Source organism: Varanus komodoensis, unplaced genomic scaffold (genome assembly GCF_004798865.1).
Source record: "Varanus komodoensis strain SLA01 unplaced genomic scaffold, ASM479886v1 scaffold73, whole genome shotgun sequence".
Classification (NCBI taxonomy): Eukaryota; Metazoa; Chordata; class Lepidosauria; order Squamata; family Varanidae; genus Varanus; species Varanus komodoensis.
Window position 1 is genome coordinate 1700055 of NW_025336386.1, and position 24148 is coordinate 1724202.

The window sequence follows — 24148 nt, forward strand, 5'->3', positions numbered from 1 at the left end:
AGTACTAGGGCTCTTATGTTCTTATGAATGCGGCTTACTAAGCAAGCACGCACTTGCGTTGGAAGGAACAGCCCAGCCTTTAGTCTTTCCTGCTAGCTTTTCAGGGATAGGGGCAGGGATCATGCCCAACGTCCCAAAGATCAAATAATACACGCGCGCGCGGTCTCGGGCCCGGTCTTGTACGGACTCTTCCATCCGTGAAGGGAATTCTGCGCAGGGCAGCCGAGTTCGCCAGAGGCGCGGGGGCAGCAGCTCGTGCGCCCACCACCAGCTCATCCACCGGGGACCGGCGCAACGGATATCCTCAGAGCCCCGTGCCCCATCTCGGCCAGCGCTCGGAGACAGCAGCGAAGCGCGGCAGGCGGCCGAAGGAAAGCCCTGCGGCGCCCCCAGCGAAACGCCCCTTTCCGCACTGACTTCCGTCCCGGCCCAGGAAAACACGGTCTACAAGCCGGAAGTGGCTCGTATGAGTCAGTCTAGCCCGAAGTCTATGGTCTACGGGTGTTGGCCGCCCGCCGGCCGGCCCCCGCTCCGGCTCGCGTCGGCGGGCGCTCTAGCCCGCAGTCTTTGTGCGGGCGAAGGGCGGTTGCTAGGCTGCGCGCGTGGCCTAGTAGGCCGCAGGGGCGGCGCGGCTCGCCAGCCCGGCGGAGCGGAGCGGAGCGGAGCGAGCGGCGTCATGGCGGCTTCCCCGCTGTCGGAGTCGCGCGGCTCGGATGGGCCGTGCAGCTGCGTGCTGTGCTGCGGCGAGCTGGAGGTGGTGGCGCTGGGCCGCTGCGAGCACCCCATCTGCTACCGCTGCTCCGTGCGGATGCGGGCGCTATGCGGGGTGCGCTACTGTGCCGTCTGCCGGGAGGAGCTCGCCCAGGTGAGCGGCGCCGAGCCGCAGGCCTCGCTCCGGGGCGCGGCGATCGCATCGTGTTCCCCGGCTCGGCTGTTCCGCTCGCCCCCGTCCCGGCGCTTGCGAGGCGCCCCGCCTGCCGGCGCCGCCACGCTCTTCCGGGAGCAGCCGCCGTGTCTCGCCGACGGAGCCCCGGGCCGAGTGGCCCCTCCGCCATTTCACCGCACGGCAACTTTGCCGGCCAGGCCTGGGCGCAGCGGGCTGGCCCTGAACTGCTTTGCGGCCGCGTGGGGGTGGACGCTGTGCCTTTGGGCTTGGAGGGGAGGGCGCACTGGGTCGGAAGGCCTGCTCGCAAGCCCCTGCGCGTGGGCGCGCAGCCTCCGAGTCCGGGCAGCCGTGGGGGGCATGCGGGAGAGGGACTCCGGGCAGGAAATTTTCCCGCAGTTCCCAGCATACCCAGCCATGCTGCCTAGGGCATGCTGGGAAATGTAGGACCTTATTTTGCTGGCTAAGCATGACCCGGCTCGTACCCTTGGGGGGCCTCTGTTTCTGGGTGACCTAGGCAGCCAGCAATGGGTGGGACCTGTTGGTGACCTTCCTGGGGAAAAAGAAAATTGAGGGGAGGGAGTGGCTTCTTTTATATCCAGGAAGGAACCGGGGTCATGGTGGTTCGCCCTGATAGCTGTATGTGAACCCCAGCTGCTCAGGTGCACTCTGTGTTTATGTACCGGTTTCTGTAGGTGGGGAGGAGTCTGCAATTGCGTTTTCTGGAAACTGGCCACAGACCAGAACGGATGAAAATGAGTGATTTTGGATATCGAAACATCTGACTTAAAAAAAAAATCAGCTTTTGTTATCTTTATTTTAAGTCAAGCTTACTTCTTGGAAAATGGGCATAGGCATGTAGCCTCAGTCTCAAAAATTAGTTAGGGTACAACCCTATTGAAGTTTAAACAGAAAAAAAATGCTACAAGCTAGACTGGAGAAGACTGTAGGTTGTAGGATGTTTGTTTAGCGGCTTCATTCAGTCAAATAGGGCATTCCTTTTAGATTTCCATTCATTCTAACCATAGCATACGAATCATGTATACTTTGTCAAATATTTTTCCTTCATTGGCTTGAAGCAAGAAACAATAGAGGGCAGTTATTTCAGTAAGGTAGGCTATTTGTTATACATGCAGAGGTAGAGGTGTGGACTCACCCTGATTGCTTATTCAACACCTTTTCATTCAAGACAAACCTCTCTGTGCAGTAAAACCTGTTTTTTCCCCCTTATGCTTGTGATAATGCTTATTTGGGGATATAATGAGTCTGTGATGGAGCCTTGATGCATTGCTTGCTGATGGAAGTGGAGCTGGGGCAATGATCCCAAGCTCCTGGGTACCCAAAGTAGAAATTTGTGTTGCCCTAGGACTTACCTGAATGTCTCTAATGGACCTCAGCAGTGCCAGGTGTCAGCTTTTGGTCCGTTAAAGAGAGCCAGTGTGGAGGGGAGGTTAGAATGTTGGAGTGGGCACCTGGGTTCCAGTGCTTGGTGCAGCATGCGGGTGACTTGTGGCCAGTCGTTCCCCCTCAGCTGAACTGACCTCACAGGGTTGCATGAGGGTGCAGTGGCACCCAGGTGAGCTGCTTTGGGTGCCACAGAAGAGGAAAAATAGTGGTGTTGCAATGCAAGCTAATCAGCACCATCAGGGCTGAATATTGGCACAGTTTGAATAAAGAATTCGATTGGTTTCTTCTTCTAATATGATTTAGAGCAAGGATGAGGAATCTGCCATCCCTGGAGGCTTTTGCATGGCTGCTAACATTTTATTTATTTATTTAGAAAATTTCTATGCTGCCCCATTCGCCGAAGCCTCGGGGCGGCTCACAACTTAAATAAATAATTTCAATTTAAATAATATACGTTAACAGTATAAAATAAGTCACCCTGGCCAAAGAATAAAATAAACAAGTGACGTCAGTGCTCTTCAGGTGGAACACAATGTTTATTTGAAGAATAAAGTCCAATGAGATACGTTATTGTATTCCCTTTCTGAGAATCAGATCCTCAGTACAAAAGATACCGGCATGGCAAGACATTTTGATATTATTTAACAGGTTGCGAGGAAGTCCGAGCTGAGAGAGAGGCCTGGCTCACATATAATGCTAACCCATGGTTTACTTAACCCCTGGATTCTTGAATTCTGAGTTAGCTGCACTAACAAGCCCAACTCTTTCCTAGAGGAGCTTGTGCATTGCCTTTGCTGTACTCTGGTCAAGCTCACCCTGTGAGATTGCATGCCCTAGTCTGTGTTCCTCCGTCTTCTTTGTACTGCAGTGTTGTGCCGTGCGTGCATGTTGGAAGGGCAGCTCTTATCATTTCTCCCCAGGCTGTCAGGAAAGAGTGTCAGTGACAGGTTCTGTGTCTTTCAGAGTATGAGCCTGTCCCGCCCCAGAGTGGCTCTGCCAGGCTGGTCCTGTCCCCAGATCAGCCTTGCTTGCTCTGGCTTCTCTCCGCTGTCGTTTACCATGGCGTGGTGGAGGGCCGGTGGTGCTGCTTTTCTAGGGTATTCCCAACTCCACTCATCAGCCCTGCTTGTCCAGTCAGTCTCCCATCAGACTTTTCCATCAGGAAAGGCTGGAACAGGGGTGTGCTGCCTGGTGCTGGGCCAACCCCAAAACAGAAACCCTTGAACATAGGAAGCTGTTTTAGTCAAGTGAGATCTCCTGGCATGCCTGGCCCAGCCTTGTCTGACCAGCTACAGTTCTCCAGAATGTTTTGGACTGATGGTTGAATCCCATCACCTGCTACCTGATCCTTTTCATTAGATATGCCAAGAAAACCAGTGGACAAATTCTGTCAGTGACTCTGGACCAGGCCCTTGCATCAGTTTCCCCTGGTTAGTGTCGTTAGTCATGCATCGCCTTGATTCTTCTGATCTTGTGATTGCTTCCCATGAGTAACTTGGTTTGCTCCTGAGAACTCCACTCAAGGCATTTCCATGGTCCTGTTGAATGATTGCTTTCTTGGGATGCTTGGGAATAAAGCGTTTCATTTATTTTTAGAGCAGTGAGTCACTAGCCAGAGGTATTTCATAGAATCATAGGACAGAATAGAGTTGGAAGGGGCCAATAAGGCCAGCAGGTCCAACCCTTTGCTTAATGCATCAGTTTCTTTTACATAACATTTAATTACAGGGAAACAAAAGCTGAGCTGAACGGCTGGACACTGTGGAGCACTATGCAGAGCTTTTGGAAACCTTTTATTAGGTACAGCTGGAACTGCTGGATTACAACCTTGGTTTACAGCATGTGAGCTCTTCAGTCCTTCAGAACGGTGGAAGAAGTATCCTGGGCTTTGACTGCTTTGGTCCTCGCTCGCTGCAAGCCCAAGATACTCCTTAGAAGCACAGTGAGGAAAAACTGTGTCGTTGCTAACCCAAATGTCAGGTCATGCAGTGAGAGTGGAGGAAATGAAATTAAAGAGTGTAGCCTGTTTTGGGTGAACTTGATTGATGACCTGATTTGAACCTTTTCTGTGTGCTGCTGTCCCACATTCAGAGCTGCTGTAGTCATAAGGATAACATTCTGCTAATTTTGAAAACAAAAGCTGAGCTTCTTAAGGTAGTCACAGTATAAATTGCTTATTTGGGTATAGCAGGTGATTATGTTTTCCCTAGGTTTCTTTCCCACACGATTCCAATATTCTCTTGAGAACAGGGCAGCAGGTTAGGCTGAGAAGGAGTACATTCAGCTGAGATTTGTGCCATCCAAGTGCACAAATGTGTGTTTCTGTCCCCCGATAGTCACCTCTTCAGGATCAATGCTGTGGGTGCCAGCTGCTCTGCAAGAACTGCAACCGTGGAATGTTCCTCTGTATGCAAGCCCTGCTGCGGACGGGATGTGTTCTAACTCTCTTTCTTGTCCTGCATAGGTGGTCTTTGGAAGGAAGTTAACATCCTTTTCCATGATAGCACTCAGCCAGTTACAGCACGAGAAGAAATATGACATCTATTTTACTGATGGAGAAGTTTATGCTCTCTATAGGTAACCCTTCTGTAGAGTACGCCGCTCGGGTAGATTGGCAGAGGGCCTAGTCAGAAAAGAAACAACTAGAAAACAGCCACAAAGATGCTTTTGGTGCCGAATGCTGATTTATGAAACTGTGGGGTTGACTTTGGATTAACAGTGACTATCTAAGGCCATTCTGACCTATGAGCTGAATGAATCAAGCCAGAGTTTTAAAGTGCCTCTATGTGAAAATTCATAGGCAATACCTCATGGGCTTGCAGAAGCTGGAGCGGGAGCAAAGCAAGATTTCTGCAGTCTGGAGGGAGGTTTTCAGTGCCCACACAGTGAAGAAGCAGATACAGGATGGTTGACACAAAATAATCTTTATGTAGAGTGTAATGTGTGGGTTTGCTTGCGTGCTTGTTTTTAAGTGCTGTTTACAAAGCATTGTTGCATTAACCTGCACAGTGGCTGTCTTCTTAAAGTGATACTTTTATTTAAATACATTTACATCATAGCTCACTTTTCTGCCAAAAAGGGATGTTCAAGGCAGCTCACAGTAAGAATCAAAATAAAATATGGCTCACAACCAAGCTACTTAGGTATTGTACCAAGAAGCATTAATGCCTGTATGAAAGATTAGAGCACCTCCAGAGGTGAAAGAGGAAACCTGCCAGGGAGGACATCCCTCAGTGTGTGACTTGTCCACTGGTGTCTTGCCCTCCCTAGGAAACTCTTGCAGCACGAATGCCCATTGTGCCCGAAGGCTGGACCTTTTGCTACCACTTTGGACTTGGAGCAGCACATGAGGAAGCAGCACGAACTCTTCTGCTGCAAGCTCTGTGTGAAACATCTCAAGGTGAGTAGCTGGGAGGTCCCCAGCGCACGGGGCATGGGCACAGCGGGGCTCCGGGAGCCCTCCGAAGTCCAGAAGGCACCTGACGCAGTGTAAGACCACATTTCTCCTGTGTTCCAGATCTTTACATACGAGCGCAAGTGGTACTCGCGCAAGGACCTTGCAGGGCACAGAATCCATGGGGATCCCGATGACACCTCTCACCGTGGCCACCCTCTGTGTAAATTTTGTGATGAGCGTTATTTGGATAATGACGAGTTACTGAAACATCTGAGAAGAGACCACTATTTCTGCCACTTCTGCGATTCTGATGGAGCACAGGAATACTATAGGTCTGTGAGCATGGCTGCATCTGAGTCTGTCCAGTGAATTTGCGTGCTGGGCCTTGACCGAAGATGCTGGGTGCATCTGGCGTCCTGCATTCCTGCCCCAACACGGTTCTTTCTGGCTGGGCGTGTGTGCCTGGTTGGTTTCATTAGGAAATGTGGGTGTTGAGGTCAGATGACACTGGGTTGCTGGCAGTCTCCGTGAGCAGCAGGTGCCACTGAGGCAGAACTGGCTGGAAGGGCAGAGGTCGCTTGCCCTGCCCTTGCGGCAGAACCCCAGGCTGAAAGCAGGCTGCTGCACACGTTACCTTGACGAGGAGCCGTGCTTGGGCGCCAAGGCTGGCTTCTCTTGGGAAGAGTCACAGGGACACTTTGGGGCATTTGCGTGCTCCGCAGCTGGCGGGGGAGAGCCAGCACCTCGTCCACCCTCCGTGGGAGCATCTCGCTTGATTGGCGACAGTGCAGCTGGTGACTGAGTAGAAGGCAGCTGTGGTGCAAAGCGGAGATGGGCTGAGTTCAGTCCTGCACCATCTGCTGATTTCTTACTAGAATCTCCCTGACTTGCCGGAGTTACAGAAATTGTGTGCACAGTTGGATTCTCTGGACAGTTATAGCATGGATGATGTAGATTCAAGGATCCTCTGTGTGTGCACTTGGAATGCTTTGTGGGACAGACAAAGGTCCCCAATTCTAAGATCTCTGCAAGAATCCCAGCAAATCAACTGATGTTCGGTGGAACCTCAGCAACTGGCCAGGGGTCACTCTTCTGCTCACCTTAAAATTTGGAGTGCCTCAGTTTTTCACTTCCTTTTTGCTAACATAAACTTGTATGAATTAAAAGTTTGGCTAACACAAATCTTGATGTATGCAGCGATTATGAATACCTCAGGGAACATTTCCGTGAGAAGCACTTCCTCTGTGAAGAAGGCCGATGCAGCACCGAGCAGTTCACTCATGCGTTCCGCAGCGAGATAGACTACAAAGCGCACAAGACGGCTTGTCACAGTAAAAACCGAGCGGAGGCCCGGCAGAACCGCCAGATTGACCTTCAGTTCAACTATGCACCAAGGCATCAGCGGAGAAATGAAGGTGTGTTTGTCCTGGGAAGACCTGAAGATGGGATGTGCGTTAATCTGGCAGTGGGTTAGCTGCTGTTTTAAAAAAAGAGCTTTGTCTCAGAATAAGGTTAACTTCTTGGTTAGCATTTAGCTGCAGGATTTTATTTCTCTGTGCTGGCTTTCCACGCCTCTGCATGCCTTAAAAAAAGAAAGCCCTGAAAAAGTTAGCTGGGTGATACTCAGCTGAGCTTGTGCACGGTCCCTTGTCTGCATGGGCCCAGGGTGCATGCCAGACTGCAACTTCATAGCCAGTTGCTAACTATTTTTATTAGGGTGGGTATGTGTGGAAGGCACGCTTTGCGGTGGAATCCTTGGGGGCTTAGGAGTGTTCAAGGGGTCTTGGTCTGACTTCACTTTTCCCAAAGGTGCAAGGCCCCTCAAAACAGCTCAGAGAATCACATAACATCCACCTGTTTGAGGGACAGCCCCTCAATTCTCTCCCTTCAAATAGGATTTTTGGGTTTTGGGGAAGATGTGGGAAGCCCCAGCTATCCTTTCCGTTCTTTGTTGTGGCCTCTGTGCATCACACAAATGGGTGCTGTGCCTGCACAGTGCCTAAGGCCGGAAAGATTGCAAAGCTTAACGGTTTTTGGCGGGAAAAACTCCACTCTCCTCCCCCCTAACGATATAAATGGAGTGGAGTGCCCGCCATTTTCCCAGTCTTCTTGCGACCGCCGTTCGCTGTGCCTCGAGCCTTTATCTCTTTGTCACTATTTGCCTATTGATCTTTCCTTGTTACTAGTTGTATAACTCCAAGTTTTTCCCTTCTTGTTTAAAGTTTTTCCCTTGTTTTACTCTTCAACCTCTACTATATATATATATATATATCTTACCCCTTTTTCTATCTACGTATTCTTATCCTCCTTCTTCCGATGGCACAGCGTGTGGCTTTCCCCAAGTGCTCGCAGTGTGGGTCTAAGATGCCTCCAACCGACCCACATGATCTGTGTCTCCTCTGCCTCGGAGGGGGTCACAGGACTGACAAATGCGGCCATTGCCAGGCCTCTACGAAGCAGGCATGCAAGAAACGCAAAAATTGCCTGCGAAAACTGCTGTGGGACCAGGCCCTCCTGCAGTCAGACCAACTGGCAGGCAGACCGACTCCAGCCGCTGCTTCTGCCGCCCCTCCGCCCGCCCATCGGCTGACGGTGCCCCGGTGATGGAGGCTCAGCGACCTTCTCCCCCTCACAAACAGAAGGAGAAGAGAAAGCATGGCAGATCCGAGAAGTCCTTGGGCCATAAGAAGCCCAAAAAGGACAAATCGGACAAACCCGCCCATAAATCTAAGAAGCCCGATCACCCGCGACACCGTGATTCAGGCTCGTCTGTACCATTGGTCCCGATGGCCGCCATGGTACCGACACCGATGGGTCCGGCCCTGCTCTACCCGGATCTCCCAGACGGGTTGTACGCTCAGTTCATATGTCTCCCAAGCAACCCGATGTACCGTTACGAGACTCCATTTCTGATGGGGAGATTCGTGACTGCCCTCCAGTGGTTCGCTCTTCATCTCCCCTGCTGTTGCCTGGGCCTCTCTCAAGACCAGTTTCCCAGCAAGCACAGTACCAGCGTCGCTCCTCTAGCCATTTTTTGGAGGGATGGGAACAACCCCGTCATGGAAGCCATCATGAGCCCCGAGATGACTACCCAGCTTATAGCTACTACCTGTCGGTTCGGGACTGTACTCTGTCCCCGGTACCAAGAGAGGCGGCGTCTCCTTCGAGACCAATGAGTCGGGGCACCCCAGCTTGCCAGTTGGGTCCTTTTCGAGCAGCCCACTGCAGTATGATATGGACTCAAAGGACTTCGAGGTGGCGTCAACTTCACCCGATGCAGCCGTCAAGACGCAAGGTCCCAGATAGCCAGAGGAACCTTATGTGACCTTCGCTGAACTGATGGCATGACTTGTCAGATCGCTAGAGATCGAGGCTCAACATCGCATCGATCCTAGCACTGACAAGTTCTACGATATTGTAAGGGGAGAGCAATCTGCTGCCATCATCCTACCCCTGACAATGACCCTCCAACAAGCGATGGTCCAACCCTGGGATTTTCCGACCCAATCCCAACCTACTTCTCGTTGGTATGAGGCAATGTATCGAGTTCGGGAACAGGATATAGCATTCCTCCTGCGCCACCCGATGCCGAACTCGATAGTGGTGGAATCATCCCAGGGTCGCGAATCGAGGGGTCATACTATGCCCACGACAAGGAGGGTCGTAAGATCGACATGCTGGCTCATCGGGTTTACGCCACTTCAGGACTTGGCCTCCGCATTTCGAATTGCGAAGCCACGCTGGCCCGGTACCAGTATTTCTTGATGCAGAAGCTGGACAACATCACCGCTTCTCTTCCGGACCAGCAGAGAGACCTGGCATGCGTATTCATAAAGAAGGCCATGCAGGTTTCGAGCCAGCAGCCAACTACGGCGAGGCACCATGTCGACTCGGACTCCAGGGCTCTGGTTGGTGCCATCTCTCTTTGTCGCCATGCTTGGCTTCAAGGATGCAACTTCTCGGATGAGACCAAACGCCGTATTGAAGAGATGCCATTTGACGGCTCCGGGTTGTTTCATGTACGGATGGATCACAAGCTGAAGTTCATCCACGAATCCAGGATAACTGCTCGTTGGATGGAAGTCCCAAGCCAAGTCCGACATAAGTGGTCCTGGTCCTGTCCATCCTACAGGTCACGCTGTACTCCCAGTTTCTGAACCGGCAACAGTTTCAGCCCCGTCAACAATGCCAGAAGCAGCACCAGCAATGGCGCTTCCAGCAAAACCGCCATCGCTTCGATTCTGACAAACGCCAGTGTTGACAGTCCGGGCGAACCTCTCCTCTTCTCCTTAACCCACCCTCCCCTCTCCCTTTTGGGGATCGACTGCAAAGTCGACTCCCCATTTGGGAGTCCATCACACCTGATCGGTGGGTTTTATCCATTATTCAGCTTGGCTATAGAATAGAATTCGACATCGTTCCCCCGTCGGGACCGATCCGATTTACACCTCACTCGTCGGTTCTCATAGACGAAGTTCAGCAATTACTTTGTAAAGGAGCGATCCAACAGCTTATGCGCTCTGACGAGCTCCACGGATTCTATTCAAGATATTTTACTGTCCCTAAGTGGGACGGTGGTCTTCGTCTGATTCTGGACCTACAAGACATTAATAGGTTCATCAAAACTAAGAAATTTCGGGTGACCACCCTTCAAAATATCCTTCCGTTGCTTAGGAGAGAGGATTGGTTCGCCTCCCTGGACTTGAGAGATGCCTACTTCCATATTTCTATCCATCCATCCCATAGGCATCTCCTACAATTTACGGTCGGTTCTGACTTATTCGAATTCAACATCCTCCCGTTTGGGCTAGCCACTGCCCCACGGGTTTTCACCAAGTGTATGGCCCCAGTGCGTGCACACCTGCAGCTTCAAGGTATTCAAGTGTACCCATATCTGGATGATAGTTTTCCTGTCTCGGGAAAGCCTTCTTTCAGCCTTGAGAATAACTTGTGCCCTTCTGGATGATTTAGGACTGTGCATTAACCATGAGAAATCACATGCCTTATCCCCTCACAGGTAATCGATTTCATTGGAGAGCGTCTCAACTCCACTCTAGCGAGAGCTTATCTTCTATTGGACCGACAGGACAATCTGTGCTCCTGGATCCATCGAATCCAAAGGGACAGAACTGTTCCAGCTCTTTCGATTCAGCAGCTCCTTGGTCACATGGCCGCTTCAGATACCACAGTTCCTGGCGCTCTTCAAAGCCCTCCGCTCTTTCGAGGACACTGTCCAGCCACACGTGGTTCAAGTTGCATCCGACAGCGTTGCCGCTGTATTTTATGTGAACGAGCAGGGTGGCATGAAACCCACTTCCCTGGCCCATCTAGCGATGCAGCTGTGGGACTGGTGCATCCCCAGGGACATAACTCTCCGGCAGTCCACCTAGCCAGTACCGACAACAAGGAGGCTGATGTTTCGAGTAGACAAATGTCAACAACTCACGAACGGGAGCTAGATCAATCAGCTTGCAGTCAACTTTTCCTCCAGTGGGGCTACCAGGACATAGATCTGTTCGCTACCCACAAGAACAGAGTATGCAGCACGTACTGTTCTCATGCTGGCATCAGGCCGAGTTCGACAGGAGATGCCCTAATGATCCCATGGTCCAACATGCTCTTCTACGCCTTCCCTCCAATCCCACTTATAACGAGGGTCATTTCCAAGATTGTCCACGACAGCACCACGGGGATTCTGATTACACCTTGGTGGCCTCGTCAGCCATGGTTCTCCACTCCCTTCCGGCTGTCCGGCAACACCTTTCTCCGCCTACCACTCATGCCACATTTGATAACCCAGCAAGATGGAGCTGTTCGCTACCCAGACCTCACCTCACTAAGTCTCACAGCTTGGCGAATTCAGTGAATAACGATACCGATTCGGTACCGACGATACCACGGTCTACTGTACTTGCCAGTTACGGTCCTGATACAACACTCCTTCCCTTGGGTCTGTTAGACCATTCATCGGGTTCTCCATCCCGACATCGAGCGTATTCTCTAATCTGCCTTAAGACCATCAGCGTGGAGATTGTATGCGGTGAAATGGCATCGGTTCTCCTCTTTCGCGGAATCCAACTCGTTTACCGCTTCCTCGGCTTCTGTTGACATCTTGCAGTTCCTCCGGGCACTACATCAGTCGGGACTTAAACCTTCTTCCATCAAGGTTTATCCAGCAGCTATCTCCCACTACCGTGTTCCAGTGCAAGGGGCCTCGGTGTTTTTCAGTCCATTATTCGAAGATTCATCAAGGGTTGCAAAATCTCCATCTGCCAATTCGTCCTGTCATGCCTACATGGAGCCTCTCAGTTGTCCTTCAAGCACTCACCAGAGCCCCCTTCGAACCTGTGGCAACTACCGATTCATGTCTCCTATCTTGGAAGACTGCCTTCCTCGTGGCCGTCACTTCGACTAGAAGAGCTAGCGAGCTCTGCGCGCTTTGGGTAGACCCTCCTTATCTGAACTTTCATAAAGAAAAAGTTGTTCTTCGCACCGATTCGACATTCTTGCCTAAAATTGTTACACCATTCCATATCAATCAGGACATTGTTCTGCCTGCCTGCCTTTTTTCCAGCACCTTCTACTCCGATTGAGCGATTATTGCATTCCCTCGATGTTCGCCGTTGCCTGGCTTTTTACAGACTGGGTACAGAATCCCTCTGCAAATCTAACCGCCTCTTTGTGAAATATTCGGACCACGATAAGGGTTCCCCTGTGAGCTCACAGAGACTTTCGAAATGGGTGGTGCAGACAATTGAGCTGGCATACCAACTTGCCAAAATTGACTTGCCTGTTATGCTCAGAGGTCATTCTACACGAGCGGTAGCAGCCTCCTTCGCCTTTGCTGCGGGGATCCCCAGTCAAGGCATTTGCAAAGCTGCGACATGGACTGCTCCTTGCACCTTTGCCAAGCATTACCGCCTTGATGTCCGTGCCAGACTGGACTGTTCCTATGGTCGAGCAGTCCTTTCCGCTGTCCTTCAATGATGACACCACCTGCCTCCAGGTCTGGTAAGCTTGTTAATCACCCATATGTGTGATGCACAGAGGCCACGATGAAGAAAGGCAGGTTGCTTACCTGTAACTGTCGTTCTTCTAGTGGCCATCTGTGCATTCTGTGCATTCACACAACCCACCTGCCGGCCCTGCTCGGTGTCGGTGAATGGGTTCTTTTTTTTCAGTACCATGTTTCTTTGTTATTCATGGTCCCATGCGAATTTTTTGCAGTATTTCTCGCTCCCACAAGGGGGTGAACGTCCGGTCTTCAGTAGACTGGGAAAATGGCGGGCACTTCGTTCCATTTATATCGTTAGTGGGGAGGGGAGCGGAGTTTTTCCCGCCAAAAACTGTTAAGCTTTGCAATCTTTCCGGCCTTAGGCACTGCGCAGGCACAGCACCCATATGTGTGAATGCACAGACGGCCACTCGAAGAACAACAAGGTAAGCAACCTGCCTTTTTGCAAGCTACCCTGAGTGGACAGCACTTTGGGAAGAGGGAAAATCTGGAAATGCCCAGTAGGGGAGGGGGCAAAGCTTGTGATTTAAAGGGACAAGTCTGCCTCCAAATGTGGAGGGGGGGGTCCCCAAATTTTAAAATTTCCCCTACTGCTAGCAAGGAGCGGGGAAGCCTTTCTCGGTTGTTCCCACTTCGGTCCTCAGTGAAGCTGGAACCAACCTCCTGCTGTCCAGCTGCAGCTTGAATGCCTTCCGTGTGGGAGAGCTCAGCACCTCCCAAGGTCATGGGTTCCATTGCTGCACAGCTCTCACAGTCAGGAAGTTCTTCCTGATGTCCAACCAGTATCTGGCTTCCTGGAACTTGAGCCACTTATTCCATGTTCTGCAATCTGGGATGATGGCGAAGAGGTCCTCATCCTCTTCTGTGTGACATTCTTTCAAGTACTAGCATAGCTTCCCTCCTCTTGAGGCTAACCATGCCCACTTCTTTCAATATCTCCTCATCGGCTTTGTTTTCAGTCCCCTGATCATTTCTGTTGCTCTCCTATGAAACTTTTCTAGAATTTGGGCACAGAACTCCAGCTGAGGCCTGGGTAGAGGGAACTAGAGCTCCACATGATTTGAAAGTGACACTTCTATTAATGTAGCCTAAAATAGCGTTGGCTTTTTTTGCAGGCACATCTCACTGTTGACTCATATGCAACATCTGCTCCGCAGCATTTCCAAGACCCTTCTCTGCTGTAGTCATGTATCCCCCCGTCTTGTATCTCTGCATTTAGTTTCTTTTTTCTATGTGCAGAACTGGATATTTACCCCTGTTGCTTTTCATTTGGTTCATTTTAGCACAACACTTAAGAAGATCATGTTGAACTTTGTTGCTGTAATAGCTGTTCTGCACAGTGTTGTGGTGGGCAAACCTGAGAGGCAGCCCCTGTTCCTTCTCGTCCAGAGTGTTAATGAAAATGTTGACAGGCACTGGCCTTGGCTGTGGCTCGTTTTGCTGTCTGGTTTTGGGCCACACAGCAAGTCATAGTGGGTATATTGAGACCTCCTACAAACCATGACTAGCTGGGATGGTTTATAAGGGTAGACCACCTTATGCAGAGAGCGCTGGTTCAGACGGCACGCTGGACAACCATGGCTTAATGTGTTGTGCAAACCCCAGTCACTGAATGCAAAATGTGTCCTTTTCAGTATCTTGGCTTTGTTTTTGAAAAGTTCAAGTTTAGAACCCTTGACAGGCTCTGCTGGTTTTGGGGATTTGCTTGGAGGCCAGAGGTGGTGTGGCTGAACGACTTTTGCATGAGTTAAAGTGTGGAGTTTCAATTCTTCTCCCTATGACTTGGAGGCACAGAAAACACAAACATTGACTTATTATGGACAGACTTCAGCTCTCCTTTGTGTAACCTTTCGAAACTCTTTTTGACAGTTCTGCCATCTGTCTGTCTGGAATTTTCTTGAGAGCCTTTAAGGACTAGATTTGGCAATTCACTTTGGGGAACATGCAGTTCATCTCTGCCTTATCAAATGATATCCAGCGGGGTAGTGTCAACCATATTAATTGGGGTATGCTGGGAGTTGTAGTAACATTTTCTGTCCAGACATGCACAGACTTGTGCCATAATAAGATTAATAATAATAATAATATAATAATAATAATCAGACACATTGAACTCAGTAAACCTTACAAGCAGATTTGCATGTGATTGCACTATTAGGTATATCAGTGAAGAATTGATACCCTTGGCTGTTCTAATCCTGGATGCTTTTTTCTTTGTCCCAATACTATTGTAATATGTACAGTGCTTTCAAAGAGAAGTATGATCACACAACCTCTCAGCCTTCTGCTGCTTTGCCCTGTATGTCAAGAACCCTTCTTTTGCTTTATTTTACATATATTTTTCTTTTTTGTGTTTCGTTTATGTTCAGAAAATTTTAAAAAATTAAAAAAGGACCCCTCTTTTGCAATTAAGAGGATCAGATAAAATTTTGAGTGCTTTATGTCAAGGTAAATACTTCTCTGTGTTATGATGGTTTGCAAGGTCCCTCTATATAGCCATGGTATCTCAATGGGGCCTTTAAGTTCAGAGGCAGTATGCTAGTGAACACTGGGCACCAGAGAACGAAGGCAGATTGTGGTTGCGTTTCCATGCTGTTGAGTGGAGCGTGTCTTCATGCTGGAGGGGTCTGGCTGGCGGTTGTGGGAAGCAAGGCATTAGAGAAGACGGCCTGTTGGTCTCCTTAGGCAGGTCTCTAGCTTTTTTATTTATTGCATTTAAATCCTGCTGTTTCCCTGTGTGGAACCCATGGAGGGTCAGAACATTCTCCTCTTCACAGCAACCCTGGAAAATAGCTTAGGCTAGAGCACAGTGACTAGTCCAAAGTGTACTTCATGGCCACATGGAGACGAGAACCCGGATCACTTGAGACCTAGCCTGACGTTCTAACCACTGGGCCACACTGGCTCTCCCAGTTGTTGGAGTACAAGTTCCCTAACCTTACTATTGTAATTTTATACTGTGTAAGCCGTCCTGAGTGCTTGTGCAGAAGGACGGGATACAAATGTTTGTAATTAATTAATTAATGTTTGTGATTGATTGATTGATAGATAGTTAGTTAGTTAGTTAGTTAGTTAGTTAGTTAGTTAGTTAGTGGTGGATACATACCCATGAGAAAAGAACCATTTGAGCTGATTTACCTTGTTTCTCCCCTGGCAGGTGTTGTGAGTGGTGAAGACTATGAGGAGGTGGAGAGGTATCACAGACAGGTGAGAGGAGGCAGGACAGGCCTACGAGGAGGGCAGCAGAACAGGAGAGGCAGCTGGAGGTACAAGAGGTAAGGGACATGGCTAGCCTGTGGGTCTCTGCCTTGAAGGCAGGAAGCAGGAAATGTAGATGCTGAGCAGCATAGGGGGCACTGTGGAGCCCTGCAGTACTCCATGGCACAGTTGCTGTGGCGCAGAGCCATACTCCCCACGCAACACCGTCTGGAATTGGCCGGCCACTTGGAACGCCTCTGGCTGCCAACTCAGCCAGCCTATCCAGAAGGGCACCATGTCGATGGTATGAAAAGCCGCTGATTGGTCCAGAAGAACCAACAGGAACATCCTTCTCCCAGTACTGGTTATCCCACATGGCAACTCAGGCTGTTTCTGTACGAACCCAGGCCTGAAACCAGGCTGAAATGGATCAAGTTTCCTCCAAGGGTGCCCGGAGCTGCTGTGCCACCTCCTGCTTGAGCACCTTGCCCAAGCAGGGGATGTTGGCCCCATCTTCTGGATCCAGGTCACCATCTCTAAAGGAGCTGGGACTATTTTTTCATTCCACTGTAATGTCACTAGGACTAACCCTTGCCTGTAGCGTTCTGGTAACATGCCTGTAGCGAAAAGGAGATGCTGTCCCAGAGAATGCCTCCCTTCCCTTCTCTGATTCATGTTACCTGTGCTATTCAAAAATTCTGTAGGGAAGAAGAAGACCGAGACATTGCTGCAGCAGTCAGAGCATCAATCGCTGCCAAAAGGCAGGAAGAGAAGAAACGGGGGGAGGACAAAGAGGAGAGCATCCGCACAAAGAAGGAAGATGTGAAAGATGTAGACTTGAAGCGAGGACCAAAGTCTGCAGGTGAAGCACCAGGTGAGCCACCTCTTTGGCCAGGAAGACTGGTGGGCTTCAGTTTAAGATGGGGGGGGGGCAGTCCCTCAGTTGCCTTCTGCATAGTTGAAGGATGCTTGCCTTGCTGGGATAAAGCCCTTGAAGGTTTCCAGAAGGATCCTCTTAGTTAGTTCTGCCTCTCTTCTTCTCCCAAGTTTCCAAGGAAGCTGTTCCAAAGACTGTTTTAACCCAAGATGACTTTCCTGCAATTGGCTCACCAGCAGGAGGTTCTGTGCAAAGGTGAGTGTTTGATTTCCTAGAGCAGCAGTGGCCAGGTGGTCATAGCACTGTCCAGGCACTGGTCTGACACAGATGTGTGGGAACTGTCCATCCACAGCGTCCTCCCAAGGAAAAGGGCCTTTGGGGTAGTCCCTGAATTTGGGTTCCCCTGCCAAGTCCACCACCACTTCTGGTTCCTGCCTCCAAAATAAGGCTACTTTCTTCATTCACGCTGGGCCAGCCCTGAAGCATCAGCGAACGTGCTAGACAGTAACTTTGGTGAAGGCATTTTCTGTGCTTACTGAAGGGAAAACAGCCCTATTTTCTGTCTATGTTGTTTCAGCTCTGAAGCCCATGGGTGGGGGCGGGTTTCTAGCACTTGTCCACTTGAATGAGGAAAAAGCTCACCCTCCATGTTCGAAAGTGAGTCCCTCTGTGGTTTACCATGATTTGTGCTGAGGCTTACACTACACGCTGTTGCTTTTGCAGCTTGCCCCAGCCCACATTAGTCAAGCTGGACGAAGAGGACTTTCCAAGTCTCTCCCCTGCGCCCCCCGTGGTCACCTCTGCAATGTCCTTGGCATACACAGCCACGGCCAAGAAGGCAGCCTTTCAGGAGGAGGACTTCCCTGCCTTGGTATCCAAAGTCCGCCCAAACAGTAAGATGGTGTCGAGTCTCACCTCGGCATGGAGCTGCGATTCCAGTAAAAGCAAGGTCAGAGCCGTTGCGGCCAGCAGCCCTGCGGTCAGCCAGCCGGCCAGGAAAGCAGCCGCCGCCAACAGCAGCAAGGGGAGCAGAAAGTGCAAGGCCGCGCTGCCCACCGATGAGCAGGACAGCAACGGTGGCGGGCTGACCTCCCAGGAGATCCGTAGCGCTCCAACCATGGTTGATGTTTCCTCTTTGTTGGCTGCCTCAAACTCTCAAACGTTTATTAAAGTGGGCAAGAAGAAGAAAGTTGGAGCCGAGAAGCCAAGAACAGCGTCACCACCCTTGTCACAGGAGCTTGTCCTCCCTCCCCCTTCGGGAGAGAAGGCACCAGACGCTGAGCACTCAGCAGACTTTTCTGCCAGCACGGCTGTGCCAGAGCGAGCGGCAGCCATTTTGAACGGACACTCAGAGAAACCTTTAGCTACGTGTAACGCTTCCAAAGAGCCCCCTGGCCTTAAGAAGCCCCTAGCGGCTAGCCAGTCCCTGCTGCTTCAGAAAGACTTCCCAGCCCTTGGAGGCTCTGGACCACCTCGGATGCCTCCGCCCCCAGGTAATTGCTGGAGATTTTCTCAGAGTGCCCAGTGCCTGAGAAGCCCACAGTTGTGTGTGCATGTCTGTGCTGCCTCTGCCGGTTTGCAAAAGGTGGTCTCCGAGAAACTCGGCATGCAGTAATACGAGAAATAACACTTTGTAGCTCTTACGGCTGCAGTGCTACGCTGGACAGCGTTTGAATGATGGTTGGATGGAACCTTGAAGTGCGGAAGCTGGTTGAACAAGATTCAGTTGCGGGAGCTGAGTTTTCAATTGCCATACATCAGGCTAAGGGCAATTTTCTAGGGCACATCTGAGCATATAGGGAGGGCCCTACTGTGTACTGGAGCTGAGAGGTGGTATCCAAAAGGCCTGAATTTTGCAGCTGTTTGCTGCTGAAAATATCCAAATTCTGTGATGCACACAAACTAAATGGATCAAGCAATTAGTACTATTTGTTTTGGTTTTGGTAGTCACCTCAGAGGCAGTGTAGGAGCTGTGCAGACCACCAAAGCCCCTCTCCCAATTCCTGGGTGACGGAATTTCTCCACGTGGCCCTGCTTGCCAGTACGCATTGAAACTGGTGCTTGCACTGTTTTTTTAAACCTACCTGCCTGGAGAGACTTCTTTGATGCTGTCTCTTTCCCACCCTCCGAGTGACTTTGTCTCCAACTCTTGGTGTGTCCCTGGACAAGGTGCCCTTAGGAGCAGGCCTTCTCTGGGTGGGCTCCCCACCGCCACCACTGCCCACGTCCGGAGCCCTCCGTCTTGGCCTCAACTGCACGGCGGGCTGGAGGGAGAGCACAAGGAAGGCAGAAGAGGCTGCTCACCCCTCACTCTTGTTTCTGCTCCGTGCCTGGAGCAGCAGGGAAGATGGGAGCCAGCCAGGGGATGAGCAGAGGTCCTGGTGCAGGGGCGGGAGCCTCGGCGGATGCCAGCAGTTCCGATTCCTGGTTTGCAGTCTGATCTCTAGGGCAGGCCTGCGAGGCCCGTGAGACTGAGACCCAGTGGTCCGCTTGAGGCCGCCTGCGTGCTTCACTGCCGCTGTCGTTCATTCCATTTCTGTCCCACCCAGTGGGGGAAGCTCTCTGGGGTGCCGGGGCTGAGTCAGGTGAAGCGTCCCTTAGCACTGAACCAGCCCGCTGGCTCCTCTGGCCAAATGCCTTTTACTCTGACAGAGCAGCTCTCCAAGGCCTGTCCTGCCCCGCTGCTGCAGTCTTGTGACTGGGGAGCCGCACACAGACAGCACCTGCTCTGCCGGTGAGCTGCCACCTGACTCGCTGGCGCGGCCTTGGTCAGTGAAAGCGAAGTAGGCTTCTCGGAATGAGAGGCAGGTGCCCGTTCCTCGCAGAAGAGCCATGGCTGAGGGACAGGTGGGCGCACCATCGCTGCCGGGTCTGACTTGCCTTTTTCCCTTCCATCCCTCAGGCTTTAATTCTGTGGCACTAAATAACACCCCCTTGCCGCCTCCAGGGCTGTCAGTGCCCCTTGGTAAGCCGCCCCCTGGCTTCACTCCTATTCTACCCACCAGTATCTCTGAAGCTGCCCCCACTCCTGCGAAAGAGTAAGTAGAACGCCTGGGGCTGTGAGCTCTCCCCAGCTGGGGGCCTTCTAGACGTGCTGGGCTGCTACTCCTCTCGCCCCCAGGTGGCCTAACCAGGCCAGCCGAGAGTGATTTGGGGTTGCGATCGAACACGGGGCGGGCAGCCAGCTGGGGAAGGCCAGTGTGGGGCAAGTAAAGGTAGGGATTTAGTTTCTGCCCTCCGTGGGGTGTGGAACCCCTAATGTGCTGCAGTAGAGGTTGGGTGGACAGAAAGAAGGGTGAGCACAGTGAGCTGTGCCAGGCACAGCCTTCTCTGGGTTGGGTCCTTGAGGTCATGGGGGGCACTTGGAGCAGCTGCCAGCCTTTCCTCCGCATCAGAAGAGCTGCTTCCTGTGCCAAATTTAGGAACAGCTCACTGGAGCAACCACTTCCAAAGAGGCTCAAGATGGTATGAGGCCAGTAGCCTCGTGTGCTCATCCGGTGCCTTTGGGAGTCTTTAGCAAGCACCTGTTCTTGAACACCTTCAGGGATCCTTCAGGTGTTTTTCTTCCCTCCTCAAATAGGCCAAAACCTTATCAGGGACCCTACTTGATATTGGAAAATTTCCAGCAGCGGAACATCCAGCTAATACAGTCAATCAAGGAATTTCTACAAGAGGATGAATCTCAGTTCAACAAATTCAAGACATACTCGGGACAGTTCAGGCAGGTGAGTAGTGGGGGGGGCTCCCTCTTGCCAGGTGGCCACAAGGTGGCCAGCTGATTGCTACGGGTTCTTCGCGTGGCCAACCCTATTTCTGGGACTGGGGAGGGCATTTCCATTCATGAACTTAACGTGCAGCCTCATAATATCTTGTTGGTGCTCTTCATGGCAAGGGAAAGTTGGCCTGCAAGGTATGTCTTGAACCTACTGAAACCCCAAATTTGAATATTCCCTACATTAGATGACACTGAAGTATATGGATATATCAGCGGCAAAGCATACCAAATGCAGGAATGCACACTGCCTCATAGCCACTTCCCGTTACCAGTAACAAACCCTTGAACAGTCTTTACTGTTGCACTCAAAGCCGGGAAATTGGAGGTGTTTTTATGGTAAACCATCCCAAGTGACCCTGAGAATAAATCTTGGATCAGCTTGGGGTTGTTTAACCCAGAAAACAACTTTGTGCTTTAATACATTTGCTTTGCGAGATTAGTTTTTGGAGCCTGGGCATTTGTCTCGATTCCGCTTTCTGTTTCAGACCTAGGGACTCCAGAGCGTTTCCTATCATGAGCCTTTTCTTTGTCTTTCCCAGAATGGACGTAAGGCCGACTGGCCTGCGATTCCCCATGTCTCTTCTGCTACCCTTTTTGAAGACTGGGGCACGAACTCCACATGAGATGGCTGCGGGCACTTGCATTGCTTCTGCTGTCCCGTTTCTGACTGCCTCTCTTCCTCACCCCACAGGGCCTGATTTCCGCAGTTCAATATTACAAATGCTGCCAGGAGCTCCTGGGCGAGAACTTTGGGAAGATCTTCAGTGAGCTGCTGGTGCTGCTGCCTGACACAGCCAAGCAGCAGGAACTGCTTGCTGCTCACCAGGACCTGAAGGACCAGCCCGGTGCCACCCCTTCCTCTTCTGGCAAATCCCGGAAGAACAAAAAGACGGTCTGGCAGAAAGAGCTGCCTTCCGACCTGGACTACTGTGTATGCGGCACCTGCCAACAGGTGCTGTCGCAGCAGGACCTGGCTTCGCACGAGGCCCTGCACTCGGAGGACGACGAGTTTCCATCCTTGCAAGCCATTCGGCGGAACATCAAGTAGCTGACTGTCCCAGGTGACCAATAAAAGCAGTCTCCACCTTAAAATTGCGCTTCTTGGAAAGTGGGCTCTCTGCAGAGAGGGCAGCTGGCTCTGTGGGGGCCGAACAGGGTCTGTGGGGGCTGAGGATGAGAGGCGTTGCCGGGTGAAGAGATTGCTGGGTGAGGCTCTTGCAGAAACCTGGCAGGGATTCAGAGGAAGCTGGACTGGAAGGTTCAGGTGTCTGCCACCACAGTTGAGGAGTTACCTGGTTTCTGATAACGACACACATGGAAATGGGTGGTTGGTTTTGCCATGGAGACACTTTTAGGCCACTAGACGGGGCTCCAAAGCCATTGCCAGTGGGATGCCATTTGTATAGGCTGGCAAGGAGAGGAGGGAGTGAGCGTGCTGGGGGAGGGTGCTGGTGGCGTGCGGGCCTCGCTGCCCTCCCCCATCTCCTGCCTGACCCCTCCCCAACTCTTGGCAGTCCAGTTAGTTCTTTCCATCGGCCAGAATGGGCTCTCCCAAAGAATCGCACCTGGAATTTGAAGCTAACCTTAAGCCTTTTTCTGCCCAGCCTATGTTTCTTGAAAAGAAATCCCAAATGTTTTCTTGTTACAGCTGCATGTAGGACAAAAAATCACTGCTTTATGTCTCATTGTAAATGTACATTTCTACCCCAGTGGTGCAAATTCAGCTATTTCCAGTGTCCTTGAGGAATGTATGCTGGCCGAGATCCACCAGCAGTTGGCTTATTAAACTCTGCTCCATGTTGACCATCCCATGCTGCCGTTTGATGCCTTGCAGCCCTGTCTCCTGTGGGTTTTCTGAAGGGGAGCAATAGCCCCGGGGGCTGGTTCTGAACCCTCGTGGCAGCATCTCGCACACGATGTATGGCTGACTGGCATCGATGAATTATTCCTTATTCCCGGGGAAGGAGTGCAAAATTCCTTCTTCAAATCATCCTGAGCAGAATGAGTTTCTTCGGTAGCTCCATTGGGAGCTTTCTGGGTGGGCGCTTTGGTAGGGACAAACTCTCGTCAGAATCAGAGATGGCGCATAACTTTTCTGTTAATTACAGGAGTAGGAATTACAAGTGCTTTCCATTGAGCAAGTGACAAGCAAGTGTCGGCAGAGCTCTCCTTTGCCCAAATATTATTATTATTATTATTATTGTTATTGTTATTATTATTATTATTACATTTCTATGCTGCCCCTTGCCGAAACCTCGGGGCGGCTTACAACACGATAAAATACATTGAAATACAATAGCACATAATAAATTACCATTAAATACAAAAATACAAAAAATACATTGATTTACAAATATAAGATTAAAATAATCAGTATAAAATAAAAATATAGGAGGAGAAAGAGAAGGAAGAAGAAGTTGCCCTGGCCAGATCATATGTTTTAACAATTAAAATGATGTTTAAATAAAACGGTCTTTACCTGGCGCCGAAAAACCAGTAACGACGGTGCCAGCCGGACCTCTTTGGGGAGTGAATTCCATAGGTTGGGTGCCACCGCAGAGAAAGCCCTCCTCCGAGTACTTACTCTCCTAATTTCTTTCATGGAGGGTTCCCGGAGAAGGGACTCTCCCGCGGATCTCAAAGGGCGGTCGGGCATATACGGACGTAAGCGCTCGTTCAGGTAGCCAGGACCCAAGCCGTTTAGGGCTTTATAGGTCATAATCAACACCTTGAATTGGGCCCGGGCTTCAATGGGAAGCCAGTGAAGCTGACGGAGGACTGGAGTCATGTGAGCATAATGCCCCGTCCCCGTCAGCAACCTGGCAGCTCTATTTTGCACCAATTGAAGTGTTCGGACTGTCTTCAGGGGAAGCCCCACGTAAAGCGCGTTACAGAAGTCAAGGCGGGAAGTCACCAGCGCGTGTGTCACCGTCGCCAGGCAGTCGAACTCCAGGTAGGGGCGCAGCTGATTAATCAGCCGAAGCTGAAGGAAGGCGTTCCTCGCCACCGCTGTCACCTGAGCTTTCAAGGAAAGCTCCGGGTCGAGGAGTACTCCTAAGCTGCGGACCTTAATAAAGAACATCCCTGTGCTGAGGAATCTTAAGGGATCAGAGGACAGGCAGCTTAGAACCTGCTGTTTTGCAAGATTAGGGAGCGGTTATTCGGTCATAGCAATTTCTTTCTGCCTGAAGTCTGAAGCAGAAGTGGCCAGCATCCCTTCGACCACTTGCAAGATGTTCACCATCGTGGCCTCTCTTAGTTGGGGCCGTTGTAACTGCTCAAGTTATTGACAACCGTGGCCTTTCACTTCTGCCATGACAAAGATTTCAAACATTAAACCACAAGTTCCTCTGCTACCATCTCCCTGCCCTTAAGTATAAAAACCTCGGGTCCAATTCAGCAGGAATTCTTCTGCACAAGCCCTGCAATACAGAGTTCATCTCTGCACTGCCATCATCCATCTCACTGGGGCTTGTGCAAGAGAACTTCCCAAGAGATTGTACTCGGGTTTTTCAGGAAAGGTTGCCTTATTTTGTCATTTTTGCATGTAGATGTGACAAGGAACACATGAATTACGGCTTTTTGGTCATAAGGAT

At 50.9% G+C, this 24148-nt stretch overlaps 1 protein-coding gene across 1 annotated transcript; it reads left to right on the forward strand.

The window, feature by feature from the left end:
• Nucleotides 1–551: 551 nt before the first annotated feature.
• On the forward strand, nucleotides 552–22363 carry ZNF598 (zinc finger protein 598, E3 ubiquitin ligase). The gene is made up of 12 exons (XM_044452552.1): nucleotides 552–865; nucleotides 4755–4867; nucleotides 5561–5690; nucleotides 5808–6019; nucleotides 6885–7102; nucleotides 15860–15977; nucleotides 16605–16774; nucleotides 16948–17032; nucleotides 17501–18270; nucleotides 19680–19815; nucleotides 20358–20502; nucleotides 21244–22363. Exons 1-12 carry the CDS (start codon nucleotides 677–679, stop codon nucleotides 21598–21600), a joined length of 2643 nt encoding a protein of 880 aa, XP_044308487.1. The 5' UTR covers nucleotides 552–676; the 3' UTR covers nucleotides 21601–22363.
• Nucleotides 22364–24148: the final 1785 nt, after the last annotated feature.

What these genes read in the sequence shown, in the direction of transcription:
- ZNF598 (XM_044452552.1), top strand. Translation starts at nt 677, where the DNA reads ATGGCGGCTTCCCCGCTGTCGGAGTCGCGCGGCTCGGATGGGCCGTGC. An exon ending in GCATCAGCGGAGAAATGAAG is followed by an intron (nt 7,103 to 15,859) that starts GTGTGTTTGTCC and finishes CTCCCCTGGCAG; the next exon opens with GTGTTGTGAGTGGTGAAGAC. An exon ending in GCAGGAGGTTCTGTGCAAAG is followed by an intron (nt 17,033 to 17,500) that starts GTGAGTGTTTGA and finishes TTGCTTTTGCAG; the next exon opens with CTTGCCCCAGCCCACATTAG.